We start from the raw sequence: 19,307 nt of genomic DNA, 5'->3' as shown, positions 1-19,307 counted from the left end.
CCATATGTGTATTCTTGATGGTCTGTATCGGGGTGTGAGCAGATGTATGCTTATTTCTTGTGGGTGTGATTGGAAATTAGGCATCCAGACAAGTGACTGAACTAATGACCTGCTGAATACTGAGGGAGGAATAGACACCCCAGCCCCCACACTACGTGCACTCACTCTGCAAGTTCCCATGTGATCTGTAGACCAGGGGAAATTACACTGTGGTCAAGGGCAGAGCCTGCACATGGCAGCAAGTGAGCATCTGATACATGCTCAGATGCTAGTGCAGAAAGCCTGCTGGGAGAGGGAGAGACGGCAGGCAGAGATCCAGATGGGCAGGGAAGAGGTCTGGTTCTAGCCTGGCTCTGCCACTCACCGCAACAGATCCAGTGGGGCAGAGGACAGAGGGTCACAACCAATGAGGAATGCCTGCCAAGGATGGGGGTGCAGAGGCCACAGGTCAGCTTGCCACTCGCTCCTTGGTTACATAGATGATCTCCCCTCAGATAGCCTGGGATTCGGAGTTATTTCCTAATATCTGTGTGTCCCATCCAGTTTTAAGCAGAGCCCTCCGAGACTCCCCAAAGCTGCCTTTGAACATCCTAACAGTAATCACATCTCACCCTCCCTGAGGTTCACCCTAGATAGGACCCAATGGCTGCACTGTTTTTGTCAGAGGGGTGCTGAGAGGAGTGACTTCCTTCAGAATCAAACAGTAGAGACAAGAGGCAAACCTTTTGTCTTCAAGGGTTGACCAAGTTAAGTGTTTCCTACCCTCTCTGAATAGGACACTTCCAGGAGCTCTCCAATCTCTCACTTAAAACTAAAGTTTGAATCTCAAAGTGTTTTGCCGGGAGGCAGATACTCCTGCATCTTCAGGAGACCTGTGAGCACACATTAGCAGCTATTTCTCTGACTCCTTGTGGCATCAGATAAAAACATGGAGTTTTCCATATAATTCCCAACATTACTTATAAATTCTATTTTTTGAAAAAATTATTCAGGCTAGGCAAAGTGGCTCATACCTATTATCCCAGTCCTTTGAGAGGCCAAGGTGGGAGAATTCCTTGAGGCCAGGAGTTTAAGGCCTCCTGGGCAACATAGTGAGATCCCATCTCTACAAAAAACAAAACAAAAAATTACCCAAGCATGATGGTACATGCCTGTAGTCCTACCTACTTAGGAGGCTGAGGCAGGAGGATCACTTGAGCCCTGGAGATTGAGGCTGCAGTGAGCCATGATCGCATGACTATACTCCAGTCTGGGCAATAGAGTGAGACCCTGTCTCTTAAAAAAAATTAATAATAAATAAATGAAAAGAATTCTTCAGAATTCCTTTCCTAGCAAATGGCTATTCTGGAGACATGTGTAGTGGAAGCTGCATACAGGCAGGTCAGGGATCCTTGAGGCTGGTGTACCCCAACCAGTACAGCTGCTGGCTCTTTGTTTCCAGCTAAAGATTGACAGAAGTCAGTGGTTTCTCTATGACTCCAGATGGAGATTAGAGACAAGCATTTAAAAGATTTCTCCAAAGTTTTATCCTCCAACAGTCTTATTTATAAGGGGAAAAAGAAAAAAGTTTTAGGAAGAGTTGAATGCACAGATCTCCCAAAAGTGCTTCTTACAAATGAACTGTGAGTATACAGCAAAATTGCACTCCCCAGATAATCCAGTATCGAACATAAGGGATGCCCTGCCTCACTGCAGATTATTGGGGTGAAACACAATTTGACAGGTGTAGCTCCCAGCTCTCAGGGATCAAACCAACCATGCATTACAGTGTTGCAGTTTCACTGATTTTATATCAAGCCATTGTTTCTATAAGTTCCAAGGATTTTCACTTTCCAACAGCTCTATCCAAAAGAACCCACTTTACTGGGGGCCAAAAACCCATCCCCAAAGGAGTAACAGTAATGGTATTGTCACTCGCTGGGCTTCTGAGACCCCAGCTATCCACTTTAGCATGCTGGTGACAGCCAAGTAACCTCACATACTCACAATGCTCGTAACTTCAAAGTTATTCTTATAGAGAATATTTATTACATATGAAATCTCTTTTTATTTTATTGGGATAAAACAGAAAAGATAGATATGCAAAAGAAAAAAAAGACACACAAAAGAAAAAGAATCATCTACCAACTAGCAACCACTGTTAAGTCTTTCCAGACATTCATTCACATATTAGCTTTTAATTAAAACTCCTACAAGTTAATATACTGGTAGGTGAGTAAAGCCCATTCCAAACATTACCTCACACCTATGTATTCCCAGGAAAGACCCAGCCCCAGAAAGAAGTGTTTTACCCATGTATGCTACCCATATTCTCCTGAAAATATCTACAGCAAAATCTTCCCAGAGACAGCCTTGCTGGTACCTAAATGAACAAACTGTTCAGTTATTTCCAGTGAACACAGCTGCAGCTCAGTGGCATCTGAGCTCAGAATTCCAAGGAAATGGCTATGCTGGGGAAAGGAGTATTTTGCTACATCACTACAGACACTTGTAACAATCTATGATTGTTAATTTTATGGGTCAGTTGTGGTGCCCCGATGTCTGATCAAACACCAGCCAAGATGTATCTATGAAGGTATTTTGTAGATGTGGTTAAGGTTTAAATCAGTAGACTTTAAAGCAGATAACCTGCCATAAAGTAGGTGAGCCTAACCCAGCCTGTTGCAGGTCTTAAGAGAAAAGATTGATGTGCCATGAGGAGGAAGGAGTTCTGCCTCCAGACAGCCTTCAGACTCCAGTTACAACTTCAGTTCTTCCCTGGGTCTCCAGCCTGATGGCTAGTCCTACAGGATTCAGACTTCCCAGGCCCTGCAATCTTATGAGCCCATTCCTTAGACTAAATCTCTTCTCTCGCGTGCTCTCGCGCTCTCTCTCTCTCTCTCTGTCTCTCTCTCTCTCCCTTCCTCCCTCTCTCTCTCTCTCCCTTCCTCTCTCTCTCTCTCTCCGTTCTCTCTCCTCTCTCTCTCTCCACACACACACACCCTATTGGCTCTGCTTCTCTGAAGAACCTTGACCGATGCACAGTCCCTATGTAAGAGCCTTGTCTGATGTTCAGTGTGTCTGTGTTTGAAACTTGTAAACTGGTTAGATGGGAGCCATGTGTGAGGGTCGGGGAACACCGTTTATTTTTATCACAAATGCAATGCCAAGGTCCCAGAGTCATGGCCACTTGGGGTAGGAAAGCCTTCCTCTGCTGCTCGACTCTCACTAGCACTTTCTCTCTCGGTTCTCAGAGATGCCACTTTCTGGATGACTCACATCTCAAAAGCAGCTTTCTAATTTACAAAGAGTAGTGCTATAAAATTTCATAGGAGTCTGGATTTTCAGAAGCCATCTACATCAGAAACAGCTTTTCTGGTAACTGAATGTTGCTCTTGCAGTGGCTGTTCCACAGCTTCAATTTGATGCTTCCAATTCCCGAGGTTACCTCTCCCATCAGGCTGTGTAGTGTCTTCCTAGGAGGCCAGAAGACACACACAGGCCACAGCTATGGTCCAGTTTCTTCTGGGAACAAGCACAAGGGAGAGACATTTCATCAGTCCACTCAGACACACATTTGAAGCCCTGCATTAGTTTCCTGTGGGTGCCATAGCAAATCCCCACAAACTGGGGATTACAACACAAAGTTATTCCCTCACAGTTCAGGAGGCCAGAGTCCAAAATCACAGCGTCAGCAGGGTCGTTTCCATCTGCAGGGCCTGAGGGCAGGCAGTTCCTGGCCCCTTCCAGCTGTGGGGTTGCTGGCATCCTTGGTCCTCCTTGGCTTGTAGCTGCCTCCTTCCAGTCCCTGCTTCCATCTTCACATCACCTTTCTCCCTGTGCATCTCTGCGCATCTGTCCTCTTCTTATCAGGACACCAGTCATTGGATTTGGGGTTCACCTTAATCCAGGATGACCTCATCTTAACTAATTACATCTGCAAAGATCCTGGTTTCCAAATAAGGTCATATTGAGATTCCAGATGGGAGACTCCAACCCACTACAGAGCACCATTGTGGTCCAAGAACCAAAACCAAAACCAGCTATCCATCAAAACCAACTGTCCATCATGGTGCTGTTACTACTTACCAAGTACCTGCTACAGGCTGTACATTTACCATGTTGGGGTGAAAGTTCAAAGATCTCAAAACTGAAATGCACCCCAGAGTAGGGTCCTCTCCACCATGTTAAGTACAGAAAGAAAGACTATGAGGGAGGGAGGCTCTCAACTTGGGGCGCTTTTTTTTATATTATTTATTTATTTAGAGACAGAGTCCTCCTCTGTCTTCCAGGCTAGAGTGCAGTGGCACAATCTAGGCTCACTACAACCTTTGCTTCCCTGATTTAAGTGATTCTTCTGTCTCAGCCTCCCAAGTAGCTGGGATTACAGGCATAAGCCACCACACCTGGCCAATTTTTGTATTTTTAGTAGAGACAGGGTTTCGCCATGTTGGCCAGGCTGGTCTCGAACTCCTGGCCTCAAGTGATCCACTTGCCTCGGTCTCCCAAATCCCTGCTGGGATTATAGGCGTAAGCCACTGCACCTGGCCTTGGGGTTCCTTTAATTGCAAAGAGCAGAAATCCACTGAAACCAGCCCAAGCGAAACAGCGAGCATGAGAGAAGACTACAGAGTCTTCTCCTGGGAACCCAGGGAAACCTAGCAATCCAGTGCAGCAGGCACAGGGGCTGGGGTGGCCCTGCAGTGGCCATGGCCTCGAGGCTTCTCAGCTCCCCTTGTGCGCTTCTCTTCTCCCTTGACCATGAACTGCTCCTTAGCCTGTTCAGCAGGTGGCCTCTCTCAATAGCTTCTGCAACCCCAACTCTAGGACTCTTCCCTCCAGTGGCCACAGCTTATTGTTCCAGATGCCCGAGAGATAGATGGGCAGGGCCATGTACATGTGAGTTGCTGGTCAACCTAGAGATAGCTCATGCCAAAGGAGAGATTGCCTTGCCTGGACAAGCAGGGCAGCAGGTCACTTCAACCGGTTCACACAGCACAACACTCCCACACAGTGAGTTCTCTTGTTCTCTCACTTTACACAATGGGTTTCAGAGACAGGTCACTGCCCAAGAGCATGAGGTTCTCACGGTGTCGAGTGCACACCTGTTGCAACAGTTTGCCAGCTAGAGACCTAGACTCAGGGCAGCAAACGGCACGCTGGGCCAAAGCCAGCTATGGCCTGTCTTCCTAAGTGAGGTTTCGTGGGAGCCCAGCCATCTGCCTTTTCCCCATGGCTGCTTTTCTGCTACAACAGCAGATTTGGCCGGCTGCCACCAAGATCCTATGGCCCACAAAGCTGGGCACGTTTACTATCTGGCCCGTTATGGAAGAAGTTTGCCAGTCCTGTGTTCAAGATTGGATTTGGAACATACCTACAGACCACAAGCAAAGGAGCTGGCAGGTGGGCGCCGTGATACAGTCCCTGACTCAGACGATCCCTTCTTTGCTGTGGGGCCACTCTGCCTCCTTCACTTCTCCCCGCTTCTCCCCGCAAGACCCTCCTCCCTAGTACTTTCTCGGGGTCATTCACTGAGTCCTTTTTCTCTGTCCACCCCCCGCGGCACCTGTCCTCGTCTTGCCTTCTCTCAGGTGTGCCCACTTTTCCCGGGCTATTCACAGCCACCTGTCCTCTGGCCGCACCCATGTTCAGGTTTACGGCTGAGACCTCATTAAAGAGCTCTGGGCTTCTTTGGGGTCTCAAATGCAAGCAAATAAAGAAATAAAGGGTTCCAGGCCCAGCGAGCAGCCACCTGGCCACCCTCTAGGGCTTCTCAAACACCTGCCCATGACTGACCTCAGCATTTCCCCATCCCCAAAGTTCCCATCTTAGCCCCCCAGCCCTCAGTCTGGAAACCCCCAGCCCATGACCTCCCAGCTCACTCCTTTTCTGTCCCTCACCTCAGCCCAAGCCCTACCGCATATGTCTCCCAGATAGCTCTGGAATTCTTGTCTTTATCAGATCTCTTCCAGAGGACAGGAAAAAGGGGAAGCATGGCTCCTCTTTCATAAGGCTGATAAGACCTTCCTACTGAATGCAATGTGAGGAAGGAGAAGTAAAGGCAACATATTTTAACATTTTTATTCCATACATTAAGTTTTCTTTTTTGTAGAGATAGGGTGTCGCTATGTTGCTCAGGCTAGTCTCAGTCTCCTGGCTTCAAGCAATTTTCCCACCTCAGCCTCCCAGAAATGTGCTTGTATTACAGGTGTGAACCACTGAGCACAACCTAAAAGATCTATTCTAAATAAAGTATTAATGAAACAAATCCCGGAATCTATTAGAAAACCTATTGTATCTTAACAAGGTAAGGTTCATCCCAAAAGAGTCAGGAATTATTTAATGGTAGAAAAAGAAAATCTATTCTTGTCGTCCACTGTGTTAACAGAGTAAATGAGAAAACCACTGTGACCACTTCATTCAATGAAGAAAGGCACACGAGAATTAATCAATAGCTGGCCGGGCACAGTGGCTTATGCCTGTCATCCCAGCACCTTGGGAGGCCGAGGTGGGTAGATCATTTGAGGTCAGGAGTTGCAGACCAGCCTGGCCAACATGGTGAAAACCCATCTCTACTAAAAATACAAAAATTAGCCAGACGTGGTGGTGGATGCCTGTAGTCCCAGCAACTTAGGAGGCTGAGACAGGAGAATCACTTGAACCTGGGAAGTGGAGGTTGCAGTGAGCCGAGATCGCGCCACTGCACTCCAGCCTGGGCGACAGAGCTAGACTCTGTCTCAAAAAAATAAAATAAAATAAAATAATAAATAAATAAATAAGTAGCTTAGAAAATTAGGACTGGAAGGTGTGGCAGTCAGCGTCTTTGTTCTCATTATTCCTGTGGCCTCCAGGAGGGTAGCATGGCAGGCAGTTGTACTTTCCCCAGGGAGGCGACTTTCCTGCACAGGTTCTAGTTTGTATGTGTCACAACTCAAGTGGCCACATCACGTTCTGGATGAAATACTGACCAACAGAAGCTGGACCAAGAGTGCTTGGCTCTGCCTGTCCTGAGGCCCATGACCCAGTTAAATAGGGAACGGGGAGAAGCTCCCTGATTGCCTGTCTATGGTCAAACCCCATCTGTGGGATTCATTTCTCAAAGGACACTGAAGCCATGTGCAGCCTGAGAGCCCCAGGCCAGGCCTGCAGTCCTGTGACATTATTGCAAGGGCAGCCCACACCTCACTTGCTGTCACAGCATCTCCAGCCAGTCAGAGTTCTCAGAACAGCCTCTCAGCAGTTCTGAGGCCTCTGATGGACGCCATCGGTTTCTACATGGAGGTGGCGTAAGCAGGATTGATCCTGTGCTACCGCCCAGCCCACCTGCTGCCTCCCACTGGTGGACTCCCAAAGTGGCAAGATGCCAGTGCCACACTGTGACAGAGCTGCTTTACACACACACACACACCCACACACACACACACTCCAGTGGTGGATGCCCAGGAAGCTGCCCCCAGGTCCTGGAGTCTCAGTTTCTGTTGCTCCAGGCAGGCCTAGCACTGGACAGAAAACTCACCTCCAAGACGGTGATTCTTAACCATCACCATCACCACTACAGGTCGAGTTCCCTTATCTAAAGTACTTTGGACCAGAACAGTTTGGGAATTTGAGGGTTTGGGGGGGGAAGATTTTGAAATATTTGCACTATACTCACGAGTTGAGCATCCCAAATTTAAAATCCAAAATGCTTCAGTGAACATTTCCTTTGAGCATCACCTCAGCACTCAAAAAGTTTCAGATTGGGGGTTTTTGGATTTGGGATACTCAACCTACATTTGCAAAAACTATGGGTAAAAACTATGGGTGGGGAGCTTTTCATCATCACTGATGCCTGAGCTACCCCAGGAATTCTGAAGGAATTCATTCCAGGCATTGGGAAGTTTTTAAGGCTTCCAAGTCACTCGAATCAGCAGCCCAAGCTGGGAGCTGCGTGCCCCAGCCCATCACCCTTCTCGTGCTTCTTACCCTACTTCCCGCCACCAGCCACCCCTGGACTCCAGAGCTCCCAGGGAGCCCACCAGCCACAAACCTGTGTCACTGGGATAAAGCAACCATGTAACAAGGAAGAAGTTGACTATGTCCTGTTCCCTGAAGGGGAAAGAATTGCCCAGAAACTTTTCCTAAAGGACAGAAGTGGCACATTGACCATCTGCACCAATCCACAGGAAGCACGTGCCAAGTTTCCTCTCCAGAAATGTTGCTTAAAAAGATTGTACTCAACTGCATATAAGTGGTCATGAGTATAACCTATAATTATTCAGAACATGAATGATTTAGGTCCATGTTAAATGGTAGAACATCGCACAGTTACTGAAAATGGCACAAACTTACAGATTTTTAGCATCTTGATGTGATTGTTATAGTGTTAAGTGAAAAGAATGAAATTCAACATGTATAAATGTGATCAATCTACCCAGAAAATATATGGGAAGCTCACTAGAAGAAAGTGCATCAAATGTAGAAGCAAGAGCCTTTTTTTCTGAGTCTTGCTCTGTCGCCCAGGCTGCAGTGCAGTGGCACAATCTCAGCTCACTCCAACTTCCACCTCCTGGGGGTTCAAGTGATTCTCCTGCCTCAGCCTCCTGAGTAGCTGGGATTACAGGCACGTGCCACCATGCCCGACCGATTTTTGCATTTTTAGTAGAGACAGAGTTTCACCATGTTGGTTAGGCTGCTCTCAAAGTCCTGACCTCATGATCCACCCGCCTTGGTCTCCCACTGTGCTGGGATTACAGGCATGAGCCACCACTCCCGGCCGCGGGAGGCTTCTTTAACATGATCAGTGCTATTTTTTCTATTTAGTTGTATGCACTAATTTTTTTTCCAAATGTATATGAGCTGCTTTAATAATAAAAATACATTCATTTCTTTTATAATAAAAATAAACCTGTCTTATGAGAATAATAAACTTGTTTATGTTAAACATTATGAAGACCTAAAAGTCTAGAAACCACCTATTGTAAGTTATAGAGCGCCCACTTCCGAAGCACATATACTAAGATTGGAACGATGCAGAGAAGATTAGCATGGCCCCTGCGTGTAAGTTACAGAATGAGGAAGATATGGTGTGCATACGACAAATGCAGTTAGGACAGTCAGGCAGGTGAACGAACGAGGACCGAGAAGATCACAGAGATACAAAGCTGCAGTGTTGGGCTTTGGTGACTGTCCCTTCTCACCTTTCCCTTGAACGTGGTGATTTAAAGGCAGGGAGAGAGGACTGGAAGGAGCCCAGGAGCCTCATCTGTGAGGCCCAGCGGACACTTGACTCTGTAGTCTGCCCGAAGGCGAGCGCAAAGAAGGGAAGCTAATGTGTTTTAAAACCACTTGGTCCAAATGAAATTATATAACCCAGGAAGGAACAAATCGCGTCGCTGATGAGAGTTTTTTTTAAAATAAAGGAACGAGAAAAGACACAGGCTTGCTCCTGATGCCGCCCTTTGAGGGAGACAGGCTGGCTTGGGGAGGGCACCTGGGGTGCTGGCTTCGTTCTCTCATCCTCTTCAGCGGCTATAAAAGGGGGACAGAGGCTCCCGCCGCCTCGGCCCCACTGCGCCAGTAGCCAGGACAGCGCCTCTACCACACTCGAGAGCGGTGAGTAGCACATCCAGGCGCTGGAGCTTGGGTCCTCTGCTTTGCTACTTTGTAAAATCTTCCCTTTCTGTCTGAGTGTGGGTCAGGTTGAGACCCTGCCTGCTCTCCTGGCAGCTGAGGCTAGCCCTGAGCAGGAGAGGCAGAGAAGGCGGCCCCTGGGTTCTTGCATCCAAAGCCACCCTGCCCTCCCAGGGCACCAAGGCTCCGGTGCGGTCCATGGTGGAGACACCAGGCAAAGATGTCCCATTCAGCTCCGCTGACACGGAAATCCCACGGGACAGACAACCGAAGTCTCCACCTCTCAGGGAGGCAGGTCCTTGGGGATCAGGAGCCAAGTGAGCATCACTAGCATTCTAGGACATCCCTCACGTGGCATCGGTCCTGTGCCAGAGAAAATACAAACAGCCAGCGTGCTGGGATGCATCTCTTTATCACTCTTCAAGGTGGCACCTCCATTTCCTCTAAACTGGGGAACACCCCACCCCACCTGGCATGGGAAGCCCTGCCAGATCTCTAAAAAGGAGAGGGGTTGTCATTTTAAATTGTTCTGATGGAGAGCACTTTCTGTGTGGCTCAGGGAGGGACTGGAAAGTCAAGGTCAGCAGCGGGGGTCTTCCCCAGAGCAAGATGGAGCTCTTGGGCATCTTCCCACGGCACCCAAAGTGCCACAGGTGGAGGAAGGAGGAGGGGCATCTGCAGCAGGTGTTTCCAGGTCTGCCACGATGGATGCTGTTTAGGCATTTCAGCACCTCCACTCCAGTGGGGTGGAAGGGGCTTTCTATGCACCTGGTCCCATCCACGGCAGCCCCCTCCTCCCATCACCGATAGGAAGTGGCCCTGCCTGGTGAGAAGAGGCCCCAGATGCTGCAGGTTTACCTTGGAGCCTCAGAAGACTGGATCTAGCGACATGGCAAGGGTGAGTGGGCTTGGTTAGGGCAGAGGATGCAGACTCATTCTACAACACGCAGCTGTCAGCTGACATCCCCCAGCAGGGCAGGGATGGCAGGCTGGAACCAGGCATTAGGGGGGCATGAGACAAATGAGGGAAAGGACCATGCACCGGATTCCAGCCCCTGAGCCTGGTCCAGGCTTGGCACTCCCCAGCTCCCCAGCCATGTCTGAGGTTGAGCAAGTGGCTGCCTCCACCTGTGCAGCTCCCTGGGCTCCTCCCCCACAAACCTGCTGTCCTAGGTGTGCAACATGAACAGCCGTGCAGAAGCCTGCTGCACCTTCTGATTCCCTAACACAGGCCGGCAGACAGACCCAATGCTGTTCCATAATAGCCCCTCTTTGTAACGCGTAGCTCACACACCTCCTGAGGGCTTTCTGATCATGACCATCAATGTACATGTAACCGATCCCGTCAGAGGCTGACGCACACAGAAGCATCTCACTTAACACCTCATTGCACAGAGGAGAGAATGGGGTCACAGGTGGGTGGGGGACCATACAGAGAGCCAGGTTCAACTGCTATTTCTGTGCTTATTCCCACCCCAGCACAGATCAGAGGAACACGTGGAGATCTATGTGGCTATGTGCACGTGCACATCTACACATATACACACACACGCACACATACACATCTACACACTCACACACACATCTACACTCACACACACATCTACACACACACACATCTACACATACACACACACATCTACATGCATACACACATGGATCTACATGCATACACACACATCTACACACATACACACACATCTACACACACACACATCACACACATACACACACACATCTACATGCATACACACATGGATCTACACACACACTCTCACACACACACGCATGCACCGTGTGCACACAAGTCACACCCTCTTGTACACATATACACACACAACTGTGCAGTGACATGCACATACACTCATGCACATACTTCTCTCTCACACACACAGCGCTCACAGGTCCCAGCTCTGATGCCCATGTGATGCTGCTCCTGCCCCTCCTCCCCCAGGCTGTGTCCTCCTCATTTGGATCTCCCCTCCAGCGGGGTCTCTCCGGAGGAGCCAAGGGATGAAGGTGCTGAGGGCCTGGCTCCTGTGCCTGCTGATGCTGGGCCTGGCCCTGCGGGGAGCTGCAAGTCGTACCCACCGGCTCTCCATGGAGATCCGCAGTGAGTGCCTGGACCCCTGTCAGCCTCCCTTACCCCACCCTGCCTCACCCCAGAACCTGGTGCAGCCTGGTTACTCGAGAACCTGGCAGGAACGGGGTGCGGGGGAGGAAAGGGAAGCCAGTCCTGGTGCTTTTTTGAACTCCTGCTTCCCAAAGCCAGCCCACGCCCAGAAACGGCCTCACCAGGACCTCTGGGTGCCTGTTCCTCGGGTGGGTCCCAGCATGGCCTAGCGACTGGGCTGAGACCCTCTGCCTGTGCGCTCTGCCCTGCTGCCTCTGGGAGCACACAGCACACCCTGGGGAAACATGCCCATGATCTGCTCCAGCTCTTTGCTTTCCAGCCCCTGACATCAATCCTGCCTGGTACACCAGTCGTGGGATCAGGCCTGTGGGCCGCTTCGGTCGGAGGAGGGCAGCCCTGCGGGACGTCCCGAAGCCTGGCCTGCGAGCCCGGCTGACCTGCTTCCCTCTGGAAGGCGGTGCTATGTCCTCCCAGGACGGGTGACAGCCAGCTTGTCAAGAAAATCACTCTGGAGCCTCCCCCACCCCGCCCTCTCCTCTCCTTCGGGCTCCTTTCCCTTCAATCCTAATAAAAGCTCTGGTCTTGTTTAGTTGCACATTCACGACTGTGTGGTGGTGACTCTGAAGTTCTTCCCTCCTGGGACGTTAGACTAGAAAGAACCTCAGAGCCCAGCAACTTCTTTGGAAGAAAAGGCTCTGTGACTTGGCAGAGGGCACCTGGCACTGAGGTGTGGAGCTGGGACCACCCTTGGTCACCAGCAGCCCACAGTCACCCCCACACCCAAGCTGCCCTGAGTGACTGCCCAGGCTGCCAACTGCATGAGGCCAGGAGGTGCCACACATCATACTCTGCAGGACACTGCCCCCATACGAGGGTAGCATAGCCCCCAGCCTGAGCCCTGGACAGCCCCTCAACGCCAGTCCTTTTTTTTTCTAGACTTTATTTTTCAGAGCAGCTTTAGGTTCATAGCAAAATTGGGTAGAAGGTAGAGAGTTCCCATCCGCCCACTTCCCCCACATCCGCACAGCCTCCCACACGGTCAACACCGCCACCGAGGGTGCCTTTGTCCCAGTCGAGGAACCCATGCTGACACATCCCCATCCCCATCCAGAGTATGTCAGAGCCCACTCTTCACGCTTCATGTCCTGCGGGTTTGCATAAATATACAACAACATGATGTAGCATCATGCAGAGTCATTTAACTGTCCTAGAAGTCCTCTGGGCTCCTCCTATTCATCTCTCCCCCCACAACCCCTACAACTGCTAGTCCTCTTATTGCAGTCTGTCTTGCCTGCCTCTTACTCAGGGAAGATGCACCATGGATTGTTTCTGACCCATGGCAGGGAGACTTGAACCTAGATTGCTCCCATGCCACGCGCGTCCCTTTCAAATCACACCGGGACAGCTCCATGTCCTGCCTCAGGTGTAGCTTATGTTGACATTGGGGTCACACTTGCACCGCCTGGGAGATTGAGTTCATCCTTTCAATCACTGAGCCTCAGTTTCCACATCTGCATGCCACAGAACAGCAACACTTACCTCATTCCTGAGCTCGGTGGGCATGGCACCTGCACGCCAGCCAGCACAGGGTGGGTGCTCTGTGAGTGCAAACCCCTTCCCCAAGGCCCACCCCCCAACCCAGCCATGTAACAGGCTTAACCAGCAACCTCCAACCCAAAGCTTGGCTTGGACTCTGCTGGACACTGCCTGCAGAGGCCGATCTCAGGCCCACCCTGACCACAGCCCTCTTGGCCATGCATGCTCAGAGGGGCCAGTGGCAAGGCCCAGGCCACCCACACAGGGCTGAGTTGGGGTGACTGCACCTCCCCAGCTACAGGGGAGCCCCTCCAGCCCTGGGCACCTCACCAGAGTAGAGTGAGCCTCCGGAAACAGGAAGTGGGGCAAGGCCTGCTCCTAGGGCAGCAGGGGCTAGGTCAGGCCTTAAAGAGGCCACAGCCCTCAAAAAGTTAAACAGGCAGTTATCAAATGACCCAACAATTCACCCCAGGTGTAGACCCTGGAGAACTGAGGGCAGGTGCTCAGCACATCCCCACACAGCAGCGTTTACAGCGGCACGCTTCCCAGTAGCCGAAGGGTGGACACAACCTGAATGCCATTGCCTTAGTCAGTGCGGGCTGCTCTAACAAGAGAGCATACGCACAGAGGCTCAGCCAGTAAACACTCATTCCTCACAGTTCTGGGGGCAGGAAGTCCAAGATCAAGGTGCCAGCTAATCTGACTCCATCTTCTTCCTGGTTGACAGACTCCGTCTTCTCATTGTATCCTTGCACAACAGAGAGCAGAAAGAGGAAGCAAGCTCTCTAGCCTCTTCTTATGAGGGCACTCATTTTATCCATGAGGGCTCCACCTTCATGACCTAATGTCCCAAAGACCTGATCTTCTAATACCACCACAATGGGGGAGGATTTCAACATATAAATTTGTGGTGGAGGGGGAGACACAAACATTTCATAACACCCATCAACAGAAGAATAGAAAAACACGGCATGGTCTATCCATGCAATGGAATATTACTCAGCCATGAAAAGGAATGGAGCACTGATACATGCCACAACATGGAGGAACCTTGGAAGCATCATGCTAAGTGAAAGAAGCCAGGCACAAGAATTCAAATGTGCATGATTCTGTTTGTATAAAAAGATTGTATGAAATTGTATATTCTATGGAAGTAGATTCGTGGCCGTCAGGGGATAGGGAAGAGGGGTTTGGGGGAATGACTGCTTAATAGATATAGGAGTTCCCTTTTGGAGGTGATGAAATGTCTTAGAAAGGGACCATGGCGGTGGCTGAAGAATAGACTGAATGTATTAAAAGCATATTTTCAGCATCCTTCTCCCGAGAATAAGGCCAGTCTCCTACATAGCCATAAAATTATCATACCTGAGCAAACCATTGTAGTAATTTCACAATATCATCTAGTTTTAGTCTGTACTCAAAATCCCCACGTGTGGCAAGAGAGTCTCCTTTTCCCCCACCGGGCTCCAATCTAAATTCACAGTCAGCTGTTTCTCTTTGATTCCTGACCAGTTAATTTTTTATGTTGTCCCGGTATTGACTTTTTCAAGCACCCGGATGAGTCGTCTTGGAAAACGCTCCGCCTATGTGATTTGTAAGTTGTTCTCCCACGGCGATATACCTGTTCTTCCATTCCCTGTACTTCCTGTCATCAGAGAGGTGCATCCAGGGTCTTGCCTGGATTCAGGTCGCGCATGGTGGACCTGAACATTCTGTGTACACTCTGTGTCTTTCCTATTGCATCATATCTGACCATGGGACCCCGGGCTCCCTCTCTAACAGGTGCTATTTGACCCTGTGGTAGAGACAGATCTCTTCATTGTAAGAGGTTTTTTTCCTGTGTGATCAATGTGAAATCTGTGGTGGGGACAGGGCCCCATGGCCAGATCCTGTTTCCCAGCCAGCTCGCAGCCCGAGATGTCAGTGTCCCCTGACTACTCATGCCAGGCTGAGCTCCTGCACCACAAGTCACCCCCACACCACGATGATTCTCTAATTCCTTCCACAGTCATTAGCTGGATTCTTCCAGATAATTTTTATTTCTTTTTTTTTCTTTTTTTCTCAGAACTTTATAATTTTTGACACTCAAAGTGGTCTAAATTTGGCCAGTGGGAGTCCCAAAGAGGGAATAGATTAAAAAAAAAAAAAAAACCTTTTTTTAAAGAATAGTTCTGTGAGTCAGCCCATTGGGGAAACACAGATCCATCCAGAGGAACGGGGTAGGAATAGATTCAAGAGGAAACAAGACAGGCCGGGCACGGTGGCTCACGCCTGTAATCCCAGCACTTTGGGATGCTGAGATGGGCAGATCACCTGAGGTCAGGAGTTTGAGACCAGTCTGATGAAACCCCATCTCTGCTAAAAATGCAAAAATTAGCCGGGTGTGGTGGCAGGCACCTGTCGTCCCAGCTACTCAGGACTGAGGCAAAAGAATCACTTGAACCCAGGAGGCAGAGGCTGCAGTGAGCTGAGATTGCACCACTGCACTCCAGCCTGGGTGACAAGGGCAAAACTCCATCTCAAAACAAAACAAAATAAAAGAAAGAAAGAAAAGAAAAGATTAGCCTCACAGGCTGGGACAGCAGGTGCTCCCAGGGCCACTCATCAACATTGCCATGCCTCTGGCCTCCACCACCACCCGCCACAGGCAAACAACAGCTCATGAGAAGACCCAGGTCCAAACACAGGCTAAGCAGGGCTGGAGCTGCTTCCCCAGCAGCAGCCTGGACAGTGGGCACACGGACCAGCTTCCCCCAGGGTCTGGGGCCAGTGGGGTCCTGGAGTCATTTATCCCGAATCATCTGTGACACAAATGTCTGCGGCCCTGCTGGGGCCTCTCCCTGTGTGCTCACAGAAATGGGGCCTTCCTGCCTGCTGCCCCACCCCAGCCCCATTTCGGGACAGGAAGATACGGTGGTGGAGCACTGACACTGGCGAGACTTCCACACGCAGGTGTCAGGGGCTGCGGGGGCTGTTCTTAGGAAAGCCTGCCTGTTCTTTAGGTCTCCGGGAAAAAAAACACGCTTTTCTCCCTTGGTTGGATACACATGTGTTGAGTGACTGCTGTGTGCCGGACAGTGTAGGGGACCCTGGGAACCCCACAGAAATCAGGGCAGACAGAGGCCCTGCTCTCACTGAGGTTCTCAGCCTCACCTATGCTCACCTGGAAGGATTTAGAAATCCTTGTGCAGTCTGATGGGATCAGAACCTCCGGGTGAGATGCAGCTGTGGGGCTCGATTTTTTTTTTTTTTTTTTTTTTGGAGATGGGGTCTCATTCTGTTGCCCAGGCTGGAATGCAGTGGCTTGATCGTGGATCACTGCAGCCTTGACCCCCAAGGCTCAAGCAATCCTCCCACCTCAGCCTCCAGGGTAGCCAGGACTACAGGTGTGCACCACGACACCCAGCTAATTTTTTGTTTTGCTTTTTGTAGAAACAGGGTCTCTCTTTGTTGCCCAGGCTGGTCACAAACTGCTGGCCTCAAGTGGTCCTCCGGCTTCGGCCTCCCCAAGTGCCATGATTACAGGCATGAGCCACCTCACCCTGCTTAGGTGCAGGGCTTTCCGAAGCTCCCCAGGTGACTCCAGCACAGGGTTGAGCCCCGCCTGCCTAGTGGTGAGGGAGGAGGGGAAAGGGGTAGTCACAGTACCAGGAGACGGGGAACCCAGGGCTCCAGGACCATCACAGATCTGTCCACCCTTGGGGAGGCCATGAAATGAAGGAATTCCTGAAATGAAGGATTCCTGAAGGAATTATTTCAAACTTCCCTCATATTCCTTCCCTTCTATGTCATCAAGCCGCTCCTCTGCGGCTCCTCTGAGAGCCTCCTGGTTTGCTCTTCAGCAGAGCAACCCTCAGGACACCAGGACCCTGGGACTTGCCTTACACAATGCTGCAGCGCCGTCTGGTGGCCACGGGCAACCTCAGCCTGCAGCCGCCTGCAAGGTGGGTCCCACCTGGGCTCAGGGCCCGCTGCAGGGGCACAGGGCGCGAGGACACAGCCTAGCACACTGGGGACTCACACTTCATGTTCTTCATCGGCAAGGGAATCATCGCATGAAAAATGGTCCAACTTTATTAGCAGCCGGAAACTGCAATGTGCATAGCAATAATAGTGTCAGATTTCACCTGTGAAATTGTCTAAGAAACGAGGACAGTACACGTGAAAAGCAAGGGAACAGGCCCTCTCGCGAGCTATTGTTTTCTGTATTTATCCTTTAGCTCTTCTTGGAGATCATGACAGAGGCGTGTGAAATCTGGTCTGCAATTGTCTAGTAAAGATCACGTGAGAAGTTCATTTCAGGTCACACTAGCACCAGGAAAGCCAGACTCCGAGGGAGACCCAGGATGTTTCCTTGTCTCCAAGATTGAAAGCTGGATCTGCCAGGGGCCCAGTGGACCCAGGCAGCTCCTCCAGTTAGGAAAATGAAGCCAGAGATCGTGAGGGAGGTACTGTTATGAAGCTGTGGTTGGAACGCTGAAAAACCCAGGCTGGCAAGGAGGGGCTGTGCCCACCCTAGGCCCAATGGATGAGGGGAGGGAGCAGCCACCAGAACCTGCAGGAGGAAGAGGCCTCTTTGGCAGGGGCAGGGGCTTCTGGCCAAGACACAGCCAGCCTTACCAGGTGGGCCCTAGGCAATGGCTGGCCTCTGTGTCCCCTCCTCCATCCCCTGTCAGGGCTCCCCATGGTCTGGGCACCACTGAAGGTCAAGGCCTGGCATCTCTATGCAAAGTGAATGAGAGCAGAGAGAAGCCCGGAGGAGCCGGGGAAGTTCCAGGCACAGAGCCCTCTCCCCTTTCGCGTGATGAGCAGCTCAGCATCAAACAAGAGGTACTTTGCTTTCTCCTTACTTGATCCTTATAGCAGCCAATACAGTGATGCCACTTTTTCCAGGTGGATAAAAATGTTCTATTGTTTAAAACTTAACCCGGCTTATCACAGTCCCAGGGACAAGAATGAAAACAAATATAACCTTCCAAGAAGTGGCCACCTTTGAAATAACCTTGCCACATCAGGTGTCCAGAAAGAGACCCAACAGGGAAACATCATGTGGGGTTTACCTCCCAAAACAGGGTCTGGGTTGCTGCAGTTTGGATATTTGTGCCTTCCAAACCTCATGTTGAAATCTGACCCCCAGGGCTGGACGCGGTGGCTCACGCCTGTCATCCCAGCATTGTGGGAGGCAGAGGCGGGTGGATCACCTGAGGCCAGGAGTTGGAGACCAGCCTGACCAACATGATGAACCCCATCTCTACTAAAAATTACAAAAATTAGGTGGGTGTAGGTGAGTGGACCTGTAGTCCCAGCTACTCAGGAGGCTGAGGCAGGAGAATCATTGGAACCTGGGAAGCAGAGATTGCAGTGAACTAAGATCATGCCAGTGCACTCCAGGCTGGATGACAGAGCGAGACTCCATCTCCAAAAAGAAAAGAATAAAAACAGAAGAAATGTGACCCCCGGTGTGAGAGGAGGGACCTCATGGGAGGTGTTGGGTCATGGGGGGGGGTCATAAATGGCTTGGTGCCATCCTAGCAGGAATGAGGGAGCTCTTACTCCAAAGCTCCTGTAAGAATTCCCCCAGAGCTGGTTGTTAAAAAGAGTGAGACCTCCCCCCTACCCTCTCCTACCTCCTCTCCCCGTGTGACCTCTGCACGCCAGCTCTCACTGCCTTCTGCCATGAGTGGCAGCAGCCTGGGGCCTCACCAGAAACAGATACTGGCCCCACGCATCCTGTGCAGCCTGGAGAGCCATGAGCTCAATAAACCTTTCTTCATAAATCACCCAGCCTCAGGTATCCCTTTATAGCAACACAAAAACAGACTAAGACATGGGTTTCTCTGTAAAGGGAGGCAGGCAGGATGAAGTGTCGCCATCTGGGAATGCATCCCACCCAGAGAGCTGGGCCAGGCCCACGTGCGTCACAGCCTGCCACATGGGCCTGCTTCCTTATTTACTTAGCAGGAACCCTCCCAGAATCTATACAGAAATACCTACGACCATCCATCAGGCGCAGTGCCCCGCCTTGTCCTCAAAAACTTCCAAAAGC

At 50.5% G+C, this 19,307-nt stretch overlaps 1 protein-coding gene across 1 annotated transcript; it reads left to right on the top strand.

The window, feature by feature from the left end:
* Nucleotides 1–11,604: 11,604 nt before the first annotated feature.
* Nucleotides 11,605–12,208, top strand: PRLH (prolactin releasing hormone). The gene is made up of 2 exons (XM_017890283.1): nucleotides 11,605–11,704; nucleotides 12,045–12,208. Exons 1-2 carry the CDS (start codon nucleotides 11,605–11,607, stop codon nucleotides 12,206–12,208), a joined length of 264 nt encoding a protein of 87 aa, XP_017745772.1.
* The last annotated feature ends 7,099 nt before the right edge of the window (nucleotides 12,209–19,307 follow it).

The sequence above is a fragment of the Rhinopithecus bieti genome, unplaced genomic scaffold (genome assembly GCF_001698545.2).
Source record: "Rhinopithecus bieti isolate Rb0 unplaced genomic scaffold, ASM169854v2 scaffold_19482, whole genome shotgun sequence".
Lineage (NCBI taxonomy): Eukaryota > Metazoa > Chordata > Mammalia > Primates > Cercopithecidae > Rhinopithecus > Rhinopithecus bieti.
This window is presented reverse-complemented; position numbering and strand designations above follow the sequence as displayed.

What these genes read in the sequence shown, in the direction of transcription:
- PRLH (XM_017890283.1), top strand. Translation starts at nt 11,605, where the DNA reads ATGAAGGTGCTGAGGGCCTGGCTCCTGTGCCTGCTGATGCTGGGCCTG. An exon ending in GCTCTCCATGGAGATCCGCA is followed by an intron (nt 11,705 to 12,044) that starts GTGAGTGCCTGG and finishes TTTGCTTTCCAG; the next exon opens with CCCCTGACATCAATCCTGCC.